General features: G+C 45.9%; 1 protein-coding gene across 4 annotated transcripts in view; it reads left to right on the top strand.

Moving 5' to 3' along the window:
• LOC126291658 (G-protein coupled receptor moody-like) overlaps positions 1–20,782 on the top strand; it is a 467,186-nt gene that overhangs the window by 346,628 nt on the left and 99,776 nt on the right. For 2 of the 4 annotated variants that reach the window (XM_049985232.1, XM_049985231.1), the window contains one exon: positions 19,837–19,980. In XM_049985232.1, coding sequence (XP_049841189.1) covers positions 19,837–19,980 — 144 coding nt within the window. The remainder of the gene's footprint in view (positions 1–19,836; positions 19,981–20,782) is intronic. The other 2 variants (XM_049985233.1, XM_049985234.1) reach the window with 1 other exon arrangement.

Raw genomic sequence — 20,782 nt, 5'->3', positions numbered from 1 at the left:
AGTGCGATACAAATTTTCAACAGTTCTCCGCGTTAGATAAAAATTATTTCATCATTCTCACTTTGTAGCAAAACACGAAGGTCATTCTTACTTCATCTCTGTCGGTAGTTAATAACAGAAACTCGACAACATGTGCGTTACAAAACTTAAAACAAAAAAATGGTAAAATATCTAACTGCAAAAAGTGCAAGGTGTCCTGCCAATCGAGCAAACTCACGCCGTTAAAAGGGCGCACTTATATTTCCGTAACATCCAGAATTATAGTGCACACTTATATTAAACTAATAAGAAAATATGAGAATCCATTAAAAACGCGAAGATTAGAAAAAAAATTGGATTTAGTGGAACGCGAGCCACCAGCTCCTCACTGATTCCGTTACGATCCCACGTCGCTATTCATTGCGGCACAGTGACAACCATTGTGGGATGACGTTACCCAGTTTCTTAGTATATCCTGAAAACTTCAACCGTAGCTGTATTGCTACTGAAACTGAATTATAACGAATTATACCGAGAACAAAGAGTTTTTAATGGATCCTCAACATGCCGTTGCCTTCAAATGGCATACTCGTATAATACGATAAGGCAGAAGTTACAGTAATTGTTTTTATTTATTTTATTTTATTTTATTTTATTTTTTTACCACGCGTTTTCGGCATATACAGATATGGGCTTCAACTGAGAGCCAATACGTCGCCTCTGCACCGAAGCGAGATGGCGTGCATATGACGTACGTGGCGTTCTGCCATCTCACTGGTCAGCGTTCACACGCACGTTCAGAATATCTGACGCGTTAGATATTGCTCTGCACGTCTGGAAAGACTCTTCAGCGTGCTTGTTCCACGCTATGAAGTCACAAACTCTGCACGCTCAACGCTCGGGTCCACGGTCCGAAACGACGCAGGCCCGTGGTGTTCTCACGCAGGCGGTGGACGCCAGTGCGTGGCGCCGGCAGCCCACGCACGTGTACGCACTCTGGCACGCAGGCGTCTCGGCGTACCTCTTCCGCCACGTCTGCATTCTTGGCGCGGCGGTCCGTCAGCGCCGCTAATCCATCAGCTGCCCCTGCACGGCTTTTCAGCCGGGAGGGCTGAACAGAAGGGAAGCGACAGGAAGAAAAAAAAACGTGACCTCATTAATCACACTCTGGCTATGAGCGCAGAGAGGCCGCAGAGGGAAAGGGAAAAAACTGCAGGAGGCTCTTCTACGTCACGTCACGTCATGTGGGCCGCGGTGTGTGCTTCCGTCCCGGAGCAGCGGGCAGTGTGTGTGTGTGTGTGTGGGGGGGGGGGGGGGAGGGGGGGGGGTTGGTCCGGCCACGCCCCACGGTCTAATGAAACCCTAATCACGCACCGGCTGGCGACTGAAAGGCCAGCTATAGTGAGCGATCCGCAGAATGTTCAGCCTTTAACACGCCTCGTCAGAACGAGGGACGCGGGCCAGTAATCGCAGAGCTGTGCTTTGTACCTCGCAAACTCTAAAGCCCACACTGTGTGCGACGTAACGTCTGTTTTATGAAACTAACGCCTTCCCTACATTTTACATTTTATTGCGTCGGCCCGGTGCGCGGCCACCGTTACAGAGGGGCGTAACAGCCGCTGTTGGACATCTACATGACTCTTCTGCGATTCACACTTAAGGAGTCGGCAAGGCGGTCCTCGAACCACGCGCAGGCTAGCCCTCTAGCGCTGTAAGAAATGAAACGCCCACAGCCGTCTTCGTGGTGCCAGTTATTGCGTAGCTACCAGTTTCGGCACTTCAGTACACCAACTTCAGGCCTTAGTTGAAGCTGAAGGGGTTATCACGATACATACATACGATACATCAGTGGCACAGTAACTGGTTTATGCATGCTCTCTGTGACTGTGATATGTCTTTAACCATCAGCTGTCCACTGTTGATGGTTAGAAAAACGACGAGCTCTGATTTATTTTATTACGATGATCATTTCTCCCTATGTAGGAGAGCAACTAAAAAATATTTTCGCATTCGTTGTAGAAAGTTGGTGATGCGAATTTCTTAAAAAAAATTCACCTCGGCGAATAACGTTTTAATGGTCTCCACCCGCAGAAACAGGAACTGGTGTCCAGTCTCCCAGTGGGATAAAAGTGTTAACACGTGTGACAATTACTTTTGAGTGGAACGATTCCATCGTCCGTTGTGGCGGGTGTTCCCATTTCATGTATTATGTGAGTGAGCCGCCCGAAGTGGCCGAGCGGTTCTAGGCGCTACAGTATGCAACCGCGCGACCGCTACGGTCGCAGGTTCGAATCCTGCCAGAGGCAAGGATGTGTGTGATGTCCTTCGGTTAGTTAAGTTTAAGTACTTCTAAGTTCTAGGGGACTAATGACCTCAGCAGTTAAGTCCCATAGTGCTCAGAGCCATTTGAACCATTTATCATGTGAGTGACACTCTCTGCCATATTTTGCGATAATACAAAACGTGCTGCCTTTCTTTGCACATTTTCGATGTACTACGTCAGTCATACCTGGTAAGGATCCCAAACCTTGCAGCAGTATTCTAAAAGAGGACGGAAAAGCTAAGTGTAGGCAGTCTCCTTAGTAGGTCTGTTACGTTTTCTAAGCGTCCTGCCAATAAAAGGCAGTCTTTGGTTAGCCTTCCACTCAACATTTTCTGTGTGTTCCTTCCAATTTAAGATGTTCGTAATTGTAATATCTAGGTATTTCGTTGAATTTACGGCTATTAGATTAGACTGATTTACCGTGTAACCGAAGCTTAACGAGTTCCTTCGAGCACTCATGTGGATGACCTCACACATTTCGTTATTTAAGGTCAATTGCCAATTTTCGCACCATTCAGATATCTTTCCTAAATCGTTTTGCAATTTGTTTTGATCTTCGGATGAATTTACCAGTCAGTAAATGACAGCGCATCTGCCAACAACCTAAGACGGCGGCTCAGATTGTCTCCCAAATCGTTTCTATAGATAACGAACAGCAGAGGGCCTGTAACACTACCTGGGGGAACGCCAGAAATCACTTCTGTCTCGCTCGACGACTTTCCGTCAGTTACTACGAACTGTGACCTCTCTGACAGGAAATCACAAATCCACTCACATAACTGAGACGATATTCCACAAGCACGCAATTTCACTACAAGCCGCTTGTGTGGTGCAGTGTTAAAAATAAATTTGAAATCCCTTGTCAATATCACTTAACACTTCGTCTGTGAAAAGAGATAGTTGTCTGTGTCAATACGCCGTTCTCTTTGAGGTAAATCATAATGTCCGAACGCAATATATGTTGCAAAATCCTTCTGAATATCGACGTTAACGATATGGGCCTGTAATTTAATGGATTACTCCTATAAACATTTTTGAATATTGGTGTGCCCTGTGCAAGTTTTCGGCCTTCTGACACGGATATTTCGTCGAGAGAGCGGTTGTATCTGACTGTTAAGCATGGAGCTAATACATCAGCATTCTCCGAAAGGAAACTAACTGGTGTGCAGTCTGGACCCGAAGACTTGCTTTTATTAAGTTGCTACACTACTCCGAGGGTACCTACTTCCATGTTACCTATGTTGGCAGGTGTTCTTGATGTCTTCTTTCGTGAAGGAATTTCGAAAGGTTGCGTTTAGTAACACTGGTTTTGCAGCACTGTCGTCGATAGTATTTCGCTATTGCGCAGAGAAGGCATTGACTGTGTCTTGCCGTTAGCATACTGTACATACGACACGCTGTTGAGTACTGTTAGCGTATTTGGGATCGGCACCGGGCCAAGTTAAATGAAGACATCGAGGCAATGCAGAGGTGGGCTGCTACGTTTGTTGCCGGAAGGTTCGAACAACACGCAAGTATTGGGGAGGTGCTTCGGGCACTCAAACGGAAGTTACTGGAGGAAACGAAAATTTAGAGAAACAGCATTTGACGCTGAGTGCCGCCAACATACATTTCGTGTAAGGAGCACGAAGGGAAGATACGAGAAATCAGGGTTCGTTCGGAGGCGTATAGAGAGTCGCTTTTTACGTCGCTGTTTACGAATTGATGGGCAAAGGATATGACTAATAGTAGCACAGGTAACCTCCGCCAAACCCCACGTGGCGTGCAGAGTATCGACGTTGATGTACGGAGCTGTGGACTACGAGAACGTCATTACGGGCCAGCTGCATCTCTTCCCTGACGGCGATCTCATTTTTCAGTGTAATAACCGACTGTGTCACGAGGTCAGAATCGTGCTACAGTAGTTTCAGGAGCACCACAGTGAACTCAGGTTGACGTCTTAGTCGCCAAACTCACCCGATCTCAACTCGGTGGAGCTCATCTTAAACACCATATGGCGCCAGATCTGCGCCCAGAAGCCTTCGCTCCGTATGGGATCTGCCTGACATGTCCGCAGACTCTGCTGCCCCACACCTCCTTAAACCTGCAGAAGACATCTCTAATCAGTTCCACGCAAATTCGCTGCTACTAACAAGGTGGTCATAAAATTGTAGCAAGTCACCTATGGAATATAACGTGTTTTTCATCGCACGTAAATTACTTCTTAGTCTTTTCCAGAATTGTACGGAAGAAACGAATAAAGAGTCTATTACAAGGTTCCCAATTTTTTGGACAGAGACTTAAACAGCTCTACCGTGCCAGTGTACGCCTGCCTGCGTTTGATTGCCTCGGCTAAGAATGTCGCCAAGACGACGTCTAATGACGTCATATCCGTACCGCCCAGGCAGGTGCCTTCATTTCGGGAGGACCGTTGCGTAACTCTCGCGAAAGGGGGGTAAAATTGCTTCGCAAGCTCTGAATTTCGCCCTTACGTAACCGTAGTTGCCGAAATAGCTGGCTAATTAATTGCTCTGCGTCTGGCCCTCTCCTGCCTGCGACATCGGGCGGCGCGACGCAGCAGTTAGCACGCTGGACTCTCGTGCATCCGAATTACAGTTTTCTGCAGTTTCCCTAATTCGCTCCCATCAGATGCCGAGATGACTAATTTGAAAAGGACACGACTAAATTCCTGTTCCCGATGCTTTCGTAATCGGAACTTGTCCTCCATCTCTAATAATGTCGCTGTCTAAAGGACGCCAAACTCTGACCTCCCTCCTTTCCTGTGTTCTCCTACAGCAGCGTCATTCAGTGAACTTAGCGCATCAGTCAGGAAAGTGTCCCATCCACTGCGCTGGCCACATAACAGCACACTTCTCGCGAAGAAAGACACCGCAGAGTTGATGACTACGGCGACTGATTTTCAAATATTATTTTATCAGGCACTATCAGTAGCGAACAAATATCCGTACAATTGAAACTTGTTTGTAAAAAAAAGTCTGCTATGCAACACTGCAAAAATTTAAACGACTGAAATGCAAATCATTGAAAAATATAGTTAAACAAATCAACAACGTATATTCTTGTCACAATGAGTTTTATAAATTTATAAAATAACGCATAACTGGTTCCATTCCGCGGTGGGCGCCTGGTACGGCAACTAGTTGCGAATTTCTCGGTTGCAAAATTTTTCTTTTTATTTACAGAAAATGACGCGTTTCGCCCTTTTGGGACGTCATCAGATTGACGTAAGAATGAATGTGTTCATTAATGCACTCATTTGGCATTAAGATAAAATTTTACGAGGAACCATTGCCCTATGGTCATGGAATGAATAAAAGCAGTACGGAACGTAGTACGGAACCATATGTAGGCACTAATGGACGCCTGTTGGTTTTCCACACTCGTCTTTTCGTTGATCTCCGTATCGACTCCTCTTTCTTCTCCCATCACTTCATCAGGCACGTCTCCCCCCTCGCAGAGGCCTTCAGTGTAGTGTTTCTACATCTCGCTCTCTGCTCTGCATTTAACAGTGGAATTTCCGATGAAGTCTTAAAGTCACCGCCCTTGCTTATAATTTCAAGGAACATTATTTTGACTATTCTGTATGCTGAGTGCGCCTTTCCTACAATCATTCAGTAACCACGAAAACGTCACATAGATGCTCAGCCGACCCCACTGGCAGATGTTGCGAGAGAGGCGATCTGTATCACGGTGTGGTTTGCCGTGAAGTGCCAAAGAGCGTGCGTCCCTAGCAGAACGACGGAGTATTTTGGTTCTTCCTAAATGTATCTCGCGGAAATACCACGAAGATAAAATCGGAGAGATTCGAGCCCACTTAGAATCATTCCTTGGTTCCGCGAAGCGTACACGAGTGGAACAGGAAAGGCGGGAAGTGACAGCGGTACACAATGTACCCTCCGCCACACACCGCAAGGAGGCCAGAGAGGGACAGATGTAGATGTGGAAAGCTTATGTCTCCGCTAGTACCCTTCTTCCACGCAGCCTCAGCTGGAGTGGGGGGAGCAGTGCACGCTGTACGCTCCAGTGGAGCCGGCGCCCGCTCCCTTCCAGCAGCGCGCGGCTGGCTGGAGACGCCCCGGCCGCCCCCGTCTGCCTCTCAGGTACGGGACGCCCGGGCCAGGTGTCAGGCGCCTCTCTCAGGCGGCGGCGGCGATTTGCGAACACGGCGGGGCAGACGCGTCTCCAGGGGCGAAGCGGCCATCCATCTTGTCAGCGCTCCCCTCGCCCCGCGCGCGGTCACAAGACGCCTCCGTCCCAGACCTCCACCCACCCCACCCCCGCCTGCGCCTCGCCAACTTCGTCCCCGAGACCCGAGCCGCTGCTCTCCCTTTTCGTATCAGAGCCGCAGATCTGCAAAGCCGCTATGCTGTGCTTACCACGAAACCGTATTATACGATGTGTTATACGACGTACGACGCAATGTCTTTCCGACATGCGTGCGTGTCTGAAGAACACTTCACAATACGCCGTATTACACAGACACGGCAAATATTACAGCAGAAAATGCCGGCAGGCAGATGTACGTGATTACAGGGCAGAGTTATCGATCTCGTACTGCGACTCTTTTTGGAGAAGGAAGATCTGCTCCATAGCAATGAACGCCGATTCTGTAAACACAGTTCTTGTCAAACTCCTCTCGTCACTTTTTTCGTAAGTGGGAGTAACTGCCAGTAACGAGCGATTCGCGATCGGCCGGCCGACGTGGCCGAGCAGTTGTAGGCGCTTCAGTCTGGAACCGCGCGACCGCTACAGTCACAGGTTCGAATCCTGCCTCGGGCATGGATGTGTGTGATGTCCTTAGTTAGGTTTAAGTAGTTCTAAGTTCTAGGGGACTGATGACGTCAGAAGTTGTCCCATAGTGCTCAGAGCCATTTGAACCATTTGATTCGCGATCCCTGTTTGCCGAAAACAAAACACTTTGTTTCAGTCTGTCCGTTGCTGTTTATAATTTCAAGATTCGTATGTTCATAGTAACCCATGCTGCAGAAATAGCATCCTTCTCACTGCCATATACAGGGTGATAAGTATTTAAACCGACAAACTCTGTGAGGTTGTAGGGGACATCGAAACAAATATTTTCCCCTAATATCATTTTTTCGTATGAGGAATATTTAAACCGGTAGAGGAAGATTTCTCTGGCGGCAAAATATTTAAAACAACAAACATTTTTCCATTTTTTTATGACCAGGAGACAACACACGATCACAACCCATTCTCTATTACAGTAGATTTTCAGAAATGCCTCCTTTGACATGTAAACGAACGTTACACCGTCGGATCATGTTCTGTCTAACACAGGCAAAAACCCCAGTAGTATCCTGAATTGTTCCTGCTGCTGCTGCTACTATCCGGGCAATCAGGTCCTCTTCTGATGCAGCAGGAGTTGCGTATCCAAGGTTGCGCATCTCTCCCCACACAAAAAAGTCCAGAGGGGACATATCTGGGGATCGAGCAGGCCATGGTACAAGACCACCTCTGCCAATCCACGTTTCTGCGAACCGTCGGTCCAGGAATCAACGCACACGATGAGTGAAATGTGCCGGCGCCCCATCATGTTGGAACCAGATGCGTTGTCTTGTAGGGAGCGGGACGTCTTCTGACAATGCTCTGGCGAGAAAACTGTAATAGTGACTGCAATTTAATGGCACAGGTAGCAGATACGGCCCCAACAACACCGATCCACACATTAACGAAGAACCGCACTTGATGAGCGCTAGTAACTGTGGCATGTGGGTTATCAAATGATTCAAATGGCTCTGAGCACTACGGGTAGACGTCTGCGCGGATAAGAAAAGTGCAATCCGCAACCGCAACCGCATCCACAGCAATTAATCCGCATCCGCATATATTTAAGTTTTGAATGAGTAATTAACAGTAGTAGACAGCAGTACATGGAATTATGGTATGTAACGACATAGTTATTTCTAGGGTGCCATTTCTGCGACAACTTAACTACTTTTGACTTCTTAAATCAAAGGAAATGCTCTATACCTACTCTAAACCAGACCATTCCAAACAGGAATGCATTGGCGCTCGGGAGCGCGCACAGTAGCGGCTCGGATCTCGTGAGATTGGAAACACTATCTAAAAAAATGAAATTCAATGTAATAGTATTAAATGATGAAAATATGTGTATAGAAACAATTATATTTCGCTGCTCTTGTGCCAAGGCAGCTGAAAATGACGATAGTTTTAAACTATTACTGGCACATTGCATCATTTACCGACAGTTTTTTTGTACTCGCTGCTTGGATGTGTCAAATACTGAAGCCATTCATGTCAGCTGATGACTATATTATAGCTCACGCATTCAGTCCTCGTCATTTACAGGTGAAAATATTTACAGTATTAGGCCTACACTGCAAAACGCTGGCGCACCTGTGAAAAAGTTAAACTGCCAGCAATAATTGACGTTGTCTGAAAGAAAAAACTCGCCTTCCGAAGAGTGACAACAAAATCAGTGGTTATAGAAATTAGGAGTCCATTTAGCTTTAGCTAAAAATACGATTGAAATCTCGAACTTCACCTTTTGGCTGATTATCGGATTAAGACCTAGCGATAAATGAAATGTCTGTTTCATTCTCAACTAAACAAAGTTTCTCACACTTTAAAACATCCTCAACATTGCTCTAAATTACTAAGACAAAATTTGCATTAGATTTCGCACTTAATACTTTCAATGTTAAATTTTTTTTTCAGAGTTTAATGGAACTGCAAACGATTTCAAGATGTCTATATAAAAACCACTGCCCAATAACTTCAGATGTTAGGCACTGTTCTCTGTTAAGCAATACCGAGTTACAGTTAAAATGTTCAATTTTGTTACGAATTTCAGCCCTTATCTTTACTAATTGGCTGGTAAATTAAAAGACATTATTATTTTGGATGATTTGAGTATTTTGTAAGTTTTCAATGTGATCAGAATTATCTTTCACGGGCTATCGCAGTCACAGCTTCTTAGTGGTCGTTAGCCGTAGTTTGAAGTCCCACTTGTAATTAATTACGAGGCCCGCCGTGCCACCGCTGCGGACGGGCTGTTTCACTGTTCACAAAGAGCGACATTGCTCGGCGGCTGCGAATGTTACTGTAATGCACGCTAAAATGTAGGTAGGCACTTATGAGGTCATCATTATCTAGTTTAATAATATTGACGTGTTAGCTGTTGAATGTTCTTGTTGCGAAGAGTAGAAACTTAAAATTGAAAATTACAACAAAATAAATTCTTGTTAAATATTTCCTTCTTTTACCTAATGCTACTTAAATATTCTTGTTGGGAATAGTAAAAATACTAACAATATGTCGAGAAAATTCTTTACTATAAATATTACAATGAAAACCCACAGGCTTCAGATTAAATATTTTCATCTTCTGCTTGCTTCTGATTCAAACTCTGTGAAAGAAAGAATCAGATGAAAAAAAGTGTAACTAATTCACATAATCCCAAAAAATATAGTGAAGTAACAGAAGCTGTACAAGTACCTTTTTACTTTGGAAGATTGCGTCGGTCCTTCATTATTGGTCCCGCAGTAGAGAAGCTCCTCTAGGGTGGCGCGCTGGACGCTGGAATGCAGTGCACGAAGTATGCGAGTTTGGAAAGAGGCGGATAGTCGTTTTCACGTCCATGCCACCAAGCTATCAGGTCGATGCCTTCCGAAAATTGGACTTCATCATTCGTATATCTGAGAATTTCATCTGACGCAAAGTCAAGATCTCTCGTCGATTCATCTTCTGAGGAATCTTCAAATTCATTAAAAAGGACGTCAGGCTTCTGTTTTTTTGCAGGAATTCCAAATGTTGTTTCCTCCTTATCTTTTAACTGGCGACAATTTCTCGCAACATAATTATTCGCTTCCTTTACAACCTCATCTTTTTCGGCACTGCCAAGAAATTTTAGGTTTTTATATTTTGGATTCAAAAACGCTGCAAGTTTATGGGTTACTGTTATGTCCCATTTGCTGATTAGCTTCCACAACACACATAAATAAAGCGTGGGGGTTTCGGAGGCTTCGATATCACAAGGAGCTATTTTAAATGGTGTCACAAAGGTTATTATATCTTCCAACTTCCTCTTGTCTATAGAATCAATCAAATAATCTTGATTTTTCTATGACAAAATTGACAGAACTTCGAACCATTGTGAATTAATAGACTGAAACATACCCAATTTACTGTTCCATCCTGTGTCTATATCTCCCTTCAATGACTTCTGAAGACGATTCTGAAGACCAGATCTTTTAAAGAAAGTTGTGATATCTCCTCAGGAATTTATTAGTCGCTGCACGTCACTCTTCTCATCATTCGCGTCTCCTCGAGTCGTGTGCTCCAGCGCAGTATTAAGAATGTGTGCTGGGCACGAGAGCTTCTTGTAATGGCGAAGTGCTGCCACAATATTTGGACCTCTATCCGTAACGAACAATATGTTATTCACAGCACTGAATAAGTCGAACGACCATAGTATCTTAATAAATTCAAGTTTAATGTTTTCTCCTGTTTTTTTAATCTCACTCTTAGAATTTCTGGTGTACGACACTCGATCCTCAAGTTTCACTTCTTCATAATTAACATAATGTGCAGTCACTCCCATATAGTTTATTTTACGGTACGAATCAGTCCATAAATCGACAGTTAGTGCTCCACCTATATCTCTGAATATATTCTTCACTTCTGCGGAGACAGTTTCACGCAGACGATCGGCTGTTTCCTTCAAATTTCTGGTTATGATGATTGGATGAGGTAGCAGTTCCTTAGCACTCACTGCACCATACTTGGCCCCCACATCAATAAGAAACTGTGCCGTCTCGAGAAGCCCAGATCCACACGCAACTTCGAATGGTAAAATCTCTTTGCTGACAAGATTGATAAGTTTTTATGTTGCGGCTATCTTCAAATTGGGCGGAGCTTCTGTAACATTCACGTCTCTCTTGATATTTATATAAGTAATTATGTTACTTAGTCCAGCCTCACATGAATGTTTTAGCATATTTGAAGTTCCACTTTTGTGTCCAGTGTAGGAATACACTTTTTTACATGCAAAACAAGCCACTGTATTTTTATCTTTTCGTTGCCATCAAATACGTATCCGAATTTTTTTTCCAAATTGGCGATTTCAATTTGTTTTCCTTCACTAATGTAAAATCACCTTTTTTCACCTTACACGAAATTGTATCCATCGATATGGTGTTCATTTGAAGAAAAAACTCTCACTGATATTTGCTACGATGCACGTTGTCACTACAAAGCGCTAACTGAAGGCAGCGGAAAACTGCAAAGGGAACCTGTCTGGTAGACAGTGGGCAGGTTTGCCACCCAGAGAGCACTTCACAGGCCACACAAAGACACGGCTTAGGCGCAGGTCTCTTGGGTACAGCTACGTCGGTTGTAGCTAGGGCTGAGGACAACAGACATCCGCTCTACCCGGGCCCTGCAAGATTCCAAGAATGTCAACAGACTTGAAGTTTTCAACTAACATTGCAACATACGTACTGGGCAGATGCCTTGCTCATTATCCGCAGATGACCCGCGGATATCCGCGCCGGTCGCGATTTTATCCGCCAAGGAAGAAATACCGCGGATATCTGCGGATATATCGGCGGATATCCGCATCCGCGCAGACCTCTAACTATGGGACTTAACATCTGTGGTCATCAGTCCCCTAGAACGTAGAACTACTTAAACCTAACTAACCTAAGCACATCACACACATCGATGACCGAGGCAGGATTCGAACCTGCGACCGTAGCGGTCACGCGGTTCCAGACTGAAGCGCTTAGAACCGGACGGCCACACCGGCCGGCTGTGGGTTATCCTCACTCCAAACATGCGAATTGTCAATGTTGAAGATTCTATCACACTCATCGGTAAACAACACGGTGGATGGAAATGTAGGATGCATTTCACACTGTTCCAGGAACCACTGCGAAAAATGTGCTCCAGGTGGACAATCAACTGGTTCCAGGTTGTGAACACGTTGTAAGTGAAATGGACGTAACAATTGCTCTCGAAGGACTCTTCTTACATTCTTCTGATTCGTCCCCATGTTACGTGCAATTGGACGAGTGCTGATTGAAGGTTCCCGCTCCACATGCTGCAAGACAGCTTCCTCAAATTACTGCGTTCTTACCGTGCGACGGCGTCCCTGTCCAGGTAATCTGCTAAATGATCCGGTCTCATGCAGACGTTGGTACACATCAGCAAAGGTCGTATGATGCGGGATACGGCGATTAGGATATCTTTGTTGATAAACCCGCTGTGCAGCTCGTCCGTTGTGGTGCGCTACGTAGTACGTAATACGGCCTCCACCGGTTTAAGTAATTCTCATAGGAAAAAATGACATTAGAGAAGAATATTTGTTTTGATGTGCCCTACAACCTCCCAGAGTTTGTCGGTTTAAATACTTTTCACCCAGTATATAATGGTCAGCCAGAATGTTATTGCCGCCAACCTACTTAATGGTCAGCCAGAATGTTATTGCCACCAACCGACTCCCGATACAAGCCCGTCCAGGCGACAGCCGCGTCACCTGGCGAGGAATGGCTGCTGTAGTCAGACACACGCTCAGTGCATGTAGTACCAGTGAGGGTGCTGTCCGCGTGTAGAATTGGGAAGGCGCGCCATCTGTCTGAGCTCGACCGCGGCCAGATGGTGATGGCCCGGAGGCTCGGCACGGGCATTTCTGGCAATGCACGCATTGTGGGTGTTCGAGGGCTGCTGCGGTGAGTGTTTCCACACGAGGCGAAACCGAGGTGAAACCACGTCCAGACGTCGTCGGGTTGCGCGGCCACCCCTCATTACATATGCCGGACGTCGTAGTCTGGGCACTGGTAAAACGTGACAAGTGACAAACTGTAGCTGAACTGACATTCGACTTAAATGCTGCAAAGTCTGCAAGTGTGTGAGAACACACTGAGCACCGAACATTCCTAACGATGGTGCTCTGCAGCCGACCATCCCTGCACGTGCCGGTAACAACACTACGGCATCGGCAACTACGACTGAAATGGGCACGTGACCGTCGGCACTGCACTTCCGCGCAGTGGCAGAGCGCTGCACGGTCCGATGAATGCCGATGCCTTCTTCATCACGGCTACAGGAGGGCGCGAATCCGTCGCCTTGCAAGAGAACAGCTCCCTGACACCTGCACTGCGGCACGGAAACAAGCTGGCGGCGGCTCCATTATACTCAGACAGCATTCAAGAGGGCATCCACGGGTCCAGTGGAGCTCGTGCAAGACACCGTGGAGGCCAAGGACTACCGTACGCTGGTTGCAGACCACGTACACCACTTCACGACGATCATGTTTTCCCGACGGCAGAGGCACTTTTCAACAAGATAATGCGCGAGTTCCAATTGCTGTGCTGGTCCCTCAAATCGCCATATCAGAACCCGACCTAACACATCTGCGATGTGATTGAATGTAGCGTCAGTTGCTCAGCAACATCAAGAAGCTACATTACTGTGTCAGCAGTGCTCTGCCGGCTCTTATGTCAAGTGTTTGTTGCTCGATTATAGGCGTCGGCGCTGTTATTAAAATAGCAATGGTCGCTATTCCCAGTTTCTACAATAAGCCAATATTTCGAAGTAATGAAAATTATATCAATAAATATTACGAGTTTAAAAAAGTCTTTATTTAAAAATAAAAAAGCTTTAGCACTGCTGTTATGGAAAATTGATACACCGGGTTTTTTCGTCATCATCATCATCATCATCTAAGACTGATTATGCCTTTCAGCGTTCAGTCTGGAGCATAGCCCCCCCTTATAAAATTCCTCCATGATCCCCTATTCAGTGCTAACATTGGTGCCTCTTCTGATGTTAAACCTATTATTTCGAAATCGTTCTTAACCGAATCCAGGTACCTTCTCCTTGGTCTGCCCCGACTCCTCCTACCCTCTATTGCTGAACCCACGAGTCTCTTGGGTAACCTTGCTTCTCCCATGCGTGTAACATGACCCCACCATCTAAGCCTGTTCGCTCTGGCTGCTACATCTATAGAGTTCATTCACAGTTTTTCTTTTATTTCCGCATTGTGGACACCCTCCTGCCATTGTTCCCATCTACTAGTACCTGCAACATCCTAGCTACTTTCATATCCGTAACCTCAACCTTGTTGATAAGGTAACCTGAATCCACCCAGCTTTCACTCCTATATAACAAAGTTGGTCGAAAGATTGAACAGTGCACAGATAACTTAGTCTTGGTACTGACTTCATTCTTGCAGAAGAGAGTAGATCGTAGCTGAGCGCTCACTGCATTAGCTGTGCTACATCTCGCTTCCAGTTCTTTCACTATGTTGCCATCCTGTGACAATATGCATCCTAACTACTTGAAACCGTCCACCTGTTCTAACTTTGTTCCTCCTATTTGGCACTCAATCCGTTTATATTCCTTTCCCACTGACATTACTTTCGTTTTGGAGATGCTAATCTTCAGACATTAGTCCTTACATTTCTGATCTAGCTCTGAAATATTACTTTGCAAACTTTCAATCGAATCCGCCATCACAACTAAGTCATCCGCACATGCAAAGACTGCTTATTTTTTGTTAACATATCGTAATCTCCTCCAGCCAGTCTATTGTTTTCAACATATGATCCATAAATAATATGAACAATAGTGGAGACAGGTTGCAGCCTTGTCTTACCCCTGAAACTACTCTGAACCATGAACTCAATTTACCGTCAACTCTAACTGCTGCCTGACTACCCAAGCAAAGACCTTTAATTGCTTGCAAAAGTTTGCCTCCTATTCCATAATCTCGTAGAACAGACAATAACTTCCTCCTAGGAACCCGGTCATATGCCTTTTCTGGATCTATAAAGCGTAGATACAATTCCCTGTTCCACTCATAACACTTCTCCATTATTTGCCGTAAGCTAAAGATCTGGTCCTGACAACCTCTAAGAGGCCTAAACCCACACTGATTTTCATCCAATTGGTCCTCAACTAATACTCGCGCTTTCCTTTCAACAATACCTGAGAATATTTTACCCACAACGCTGATTAAAGAGATACCTCTGTAGTTGTTACAATCTTTTCTGTTTCCATGTTTAAATACTGGTGTGATTACTGCTTGTGTCCAGTGTGATGGAACCTGTCCCGACTCCCAGGCCATTTCAATTATTCTGTGTAGCTATTTAAGACCTGACATTCCACGGTATTTGATGAGTTCCGACTTAATTTCATCCACATTGCACTGCAATCTATTGACCATGTCCTCCACTTCCCAAATGTGATCCTATTTCCATCATCATTCCTATCCCATTCTACCTCGAAATCTGAAATATTGCTGATCGTATTTTCAACTACATTGAGCAACTCTTCAAAATATTCCCTCCATCTGCCCAAGGCATCCACAGGATTCACCAGCAGTTTTCCTGACCTGTGCAAAATACTTGTCATTTCCTTTTTACCTCCCTTTCGAAGACTGCTAATTACACTCCAGAATGGTTTTCCAGCTGCTTGACCCATAGTCTCCAACCTGTTTCCAAAGTCTTCCCAAGATTTCTTCTTGGATGCTGCAATTATCTGTTTGGCTTTGTTTCTTTCTTCAACATAACTTTCTCTTTCTACCTGAGCTCTAGTATGTAGCCATTTTTGATACGCCTTCTTTTTCCTTTTACAGGCTTCCTTGACTGTGGCATTCCACCAAGCTGTTCGCTTCATCCTACTTTTACACACTACTGTTCCAAGACATTCTTTAGCCACTTCTAGTACTGTGTCCCTGCACCTTGTCCATTCCTTTTCCAATGACTGTAATTGACTACATTGAACTAACTGGTACCTTTCTGAGATCGCTGTTATGTACTTGTGCCTGATTTCCTATCCCGAAGTTTCTCCACTCTTATTCTCCTACATATGGATCTGACCTCCTGCACTTTCGGCCTCACAATCCCAATTTCACTGCAGATTAAATAATGATCAGTGTCATCAAAGAATCCCCTGAATACACGTGTGTCCCTCACAGCCTTCCTGAATTCCTGATCTGTTATTATATAGTCAATGACATATCTGGTTCCCCTGCCTTCCCAAGTATACCGGTGAATGTTCTTATGTTTAAAAAAAGGAGTTTGTGATTACTAAGCAAATACTGGCACATAAATCCATGAGTTGTTTCCCGTTCCTGTTGGTCTCCATATCCTCTCCAAGTTTACCCATAACCTTTTCATACCCTTCTGTTCGATTTCCAATCCTGGCGTTAAAATCACCCATGAGCAGAACACTGTCCTTGTCCTTTACTCTAACAACTACATCACTGAGTGCCTCATAAAAGCTATCCATCTTATCTTCATCTGTCCCTTCACAATGAGAATATACTGACACAATCCTAATTTTCTTGCTAGACACTGTCAAATCTATCCACATCAGTCGTTCGTTTACATACCTTATTGCAACTACGCTGGGTTCCATTTCTTTCCTGATATAAAGCTCTACACCCCATTGTGCTATTCCTGCTTTGACTCCTGACAGGTAGACCTTGTATTCTCCCACTTCCTCTTCTTTCTCATCCCTTACCCGAATGTCACTAACAGCTAAAACGTTCAGCCCCATCTTACTTGCGGCCTCTGCCAGCTTTACCTTCTTCCCAGAGTAGCCCCCATTGATATTAATAGCTCCCCATCTCATTACCATTTGTTTGCCATGTCGTATTTTAGGAGTCCCTGGTTTGTCAGTTAGAGGTGGGACTCCGTCACCTCTAAAGGTCCGAGGCATTTTGCTCTGGTTGTTGCCAGCATCATATTTAAAGTACCAGGGAAGCAGGTTGCTAGCCTTATTTGCCCCGAGTCCCATTGAGTTTTACCCCTAACGGTTGAGGGACTAACCGGTCGATTTGGTAGTCTTTGCCGTCTGAGCACAAAGGTGACCACGACTCAGAATATGTCCGAGATGCCCAGCCTTCTTCCAAAGTAACTGGTATCCCGACTGTCGGGACCACTTACTTGGCCACTCATACGTTGCCCGTGGTTCATGAACTAGGACATGACTACAGGAACCCACACCATGAAGCACACGGTTATCAGTAAAAAATAAAAAATAATCTTGTTATGACATATACCTAAAAATACCGGTTATTGAGAACTGAAATTCCTGTATCTATTTTGAACCGGTACAGTTTTCCGCGTCCCTGGTATTGATATAGGCATAGGTATCCGTTACCGCGTTTCGTTTTCCTCAGCAGCGGCGAGAGATTCCCTGCTGCCAGAGCACTGCCTGATACGCCGGCAGAGGGGGGTGGGGGTTGGGGGGGGGGGGGCGGCTCACGTGGTGATAGCGCAGGCGTGCAGCAAGTGCAGAACAACTGCAGACAGCGGCGCATGTGTTTATCACTTCCGGCACTTGGCGGCATTTCCCCAGGCGGCCGTCCGGTGCTGGCGGTGGGTGTGGCCGCAGTAATTTGCCGCCACCGGCAGGGGGAGGGGGAGCATCGCGAGCTGACAACGCAACTCACGGTCAGGGCGTGCGCGTGCGTGCGCTAGTTACGCCCCCTGGGAGGGGAGGGGAGCGGATCGGAGCAGTGCGTCGTGCTCGCATTACGTGCTACCCTTTGTGCCGGTGTGTGATTTACTGTCAGCAGTTTACTCGCCAGCGCCCGCTACACAAATACCCGTCGTGTCCCCCCCAGTTCCGGCCAAGACCCCCGCTACACAATGCCTTATCTCGAGGACGGTACATGTTAGCGCCTACGTTGCAGATAACCCTCCCGTCGTTACTGCTACGCGGGTTGCCTGCCGTGTAGGGGTTCTTGCAATTCAAGTTCGTCGAAGTTTATTGCTTGCCTTGAGGAAGGAGCTGAGGAAGCATGTGTGTGTGTGTGTGTGTGTGTGTGTGTGTGTGTGTGTGTGTGTGTGTGTGTGTGTGTTGGTCTCAATCCTATCATACGCCAAGCTAAAAACTTGTTCGAAGAGGAAAATATGCTTCAAAAAATCAAGAGCGATTCGCCAATATAGCAAAACGAACCTCGCCAATAGTAGACACTGGTAAACAAGTAGGTACATTTCTGCTCTCTACATTTCTAAGAGGCATTCGGTACTTTACCACATCGTTGCCTACCATATGGATTATATTTGTAAATATGACTAAGAGAACGAACTACTTTCTTTAATTCCTTTTATATTTTTGCTCCATAATCAAATGAGTATTTTGGGATCCTGTAACAGGTTACGATCCGCGTGTGATCATCTTCAGTCTGAGGCCAGTTGCTGAAACCTGAAATCTGTTGTCACTGCGTTGCGTTGTCGACAGTACTGTTGTCGAGAAATGGCGGTACCAAAAGAAAATTCCGAGCAATCCATCTGGAAACTCACTGATTACATATTACATTAACTATCTTTGCCTTATTACGATTACCTGCTACAGAGACGAGACGATATATTCAGAGCCGGCCGCGGTGGTCTCGCGGTTCTAGGCGCGCAGTCCGGAACCGTGCGACTGCTACGGTCGCAGGTTCGAATCCTGCCTCGGGCATGGATGTGTGTGATGTTCTTAGGTTAGTTAGGTTTGAGTAGTTCTAAGTTCTAGGGAACTAATGACCACAGCAGTTGAGTCCCATAGTGCTCAGAGCACTTTGAACCATTTTTTTAAATATGTTCAGATGTTTTGTTTCTAACTGCAGCTGTACAAGTTTTGCGAAAGATTGTCTGAGACTTAGAAACCATTAAGACAAGACAATATAAGTGACGTGTCTTTGAGGTACGTGGCGCGTGGAGTGGCGCCATGTCACTGATTGTGCGGCCCCTCGCGCTCCAGGTCCGAGTCGTCCCTGTGGCCTGGGGGTGTGTGTTGTTCTTAGCACAGGGTAAAGTAGGGAACGATCATCAGTATATATATCTCTCATTGTGAGTTGATATAAGCATACTGAAGCGCCAAATGAAAGGTGTATCAAGGTCGGGATTCGAACCCGTGTTTACTGCTCACTGGACAGATGCGCTAACCACTACGCCACCCTGGCACAATGGCTTTGCACAACTACCCTATGACTCCCCTTCCTCAATCCACATTCCCATTGACGCCTCAACCTACTTCGTATTCCCCCTAAACTCGTTCGAGTGGCCAAATCGTCTGCGCCAAGATGGCGTATTGGTTATCGCATCTGTCTAGTGAGCAAGGAAGCCAGATTCTAATCCCAGCCTTGGTACAGATTTTCAGTCATTGCTTCAGTCTGCATGTATACGCCATAGATGTTTGAGACCTGACGAGGTCTCTGGATTCCTATAGTTTCTTTTGACATTGTGGATGACTGTCAGTGCATTCGGAACTCGGCGGTGATTTTTGAAGGTCTACAGACATTGACGAGCAGCCGTGCTAAACGCCCCTTCACACGAACGGTAGACGTGTTGTAAATGTGCGTTCCGCAAAGTGCGTACCTGCTGTTTGTATCGTGGGAGACTGTCATTAAGGGCCAGGTACTCAGCCGTAACACGTCGTATTACGGTTGCCCGCTTGCTCCATTCTCCTCCAGTCGCTCCTCTCGCTTGTACCTGTGCACGTAGCGAGGTGAGAACACGGCAGCTCACGCGGTGGCGTGTGGTGTGTGCCAGCAGCTTCCCGCGGCCGCTGCTCACGTTCGCGGCGGTGGCGACGATCACGATCCTGGTGGTGGGCGTGCTGGGCAACCTGCTAACCGTCGTCGCGCTGCTGAGGTGTCCCAGGGTCCGAAACGTCGCCGCCGCCTTCATCATCAGGTGAGCGCAGCCCTCGCTCTTTGCAGCCTCGCAAAGCTCTGCCAACACTCACTCCAATACTCTGCCGTCTGTGTCTTCCTTATCGACACCCCGTTCTTCTTCCATTACCTCATTAGGCGGTTCCTCTCCCTCCTAGTGGCGTTCACTGTATTGTCTCCACCTATCTGCTCCCTCCCTGCCTCCCTCTCTTTCTCTCTCCCCCCTCCCTCCCCCTCCCTCTCTCCCCCACCCACTGTCCCGCTCCCTCTCTTCCTCCCTCTCTCTCTTCTCCCTCCATCTCTACCTCCACTGCTCTCCGTTTCTCTCTCTTTCTCTCCTCCTTCTTCTCCCTCTTCCTCTCTGTCCTGTGCGTTTCAGTGCAATTCCCATTGAACTCTTGATACCTTACTTAAAGTTATCCACGTTACTTAATTTTATCTATTACTGTCACTCTTTTTTCTTAAAATAAAGAACAATCGCCTTCTCAGTCGTCATTGTGACTATAAGCGATTCTTCTTTATTTTATCCACGCTATATAGATATAATTTTAGCGCTACGACTGTCTTAGTATTTTTATGAAATAATGTATGCTGCAATAGTCACCTGTTACTAATGCACGGTGTGTGAAAAGGATCATCCAATTTGGCACATCTATACTTCTGAAACTAATAATCATATACAATGAATTTTGTTTTTCGACCAACGGGAAACTCAAAATGTCCCGGCGTAGCGACAAGCGCCTGCACGAAGGTCAAGAATGATGCATCAGTCCCATAGTCCTCAGAGCCAATTGAACCATAAGTACGTACGTTATGCCAGAGAT

The sequence above is a fragment of the Schistocerca gregaria genome, chromosome 9 (assembly GCF_023897955.1).
Source record: "Schistocerca gregaria isolate iqSchGreg1 chromosome 9, iqSchGreg1.2, whole genome shotgun sequence".
NCBI lineage: Eukaryota > Metazoa > Arthropoda > Insecta > Orthoptera > Acrididae > Schistocerca > Schistocerca gregaria.
This window is presented reverse-complemented; position numbering and strand designations above follow the sequence as displayed.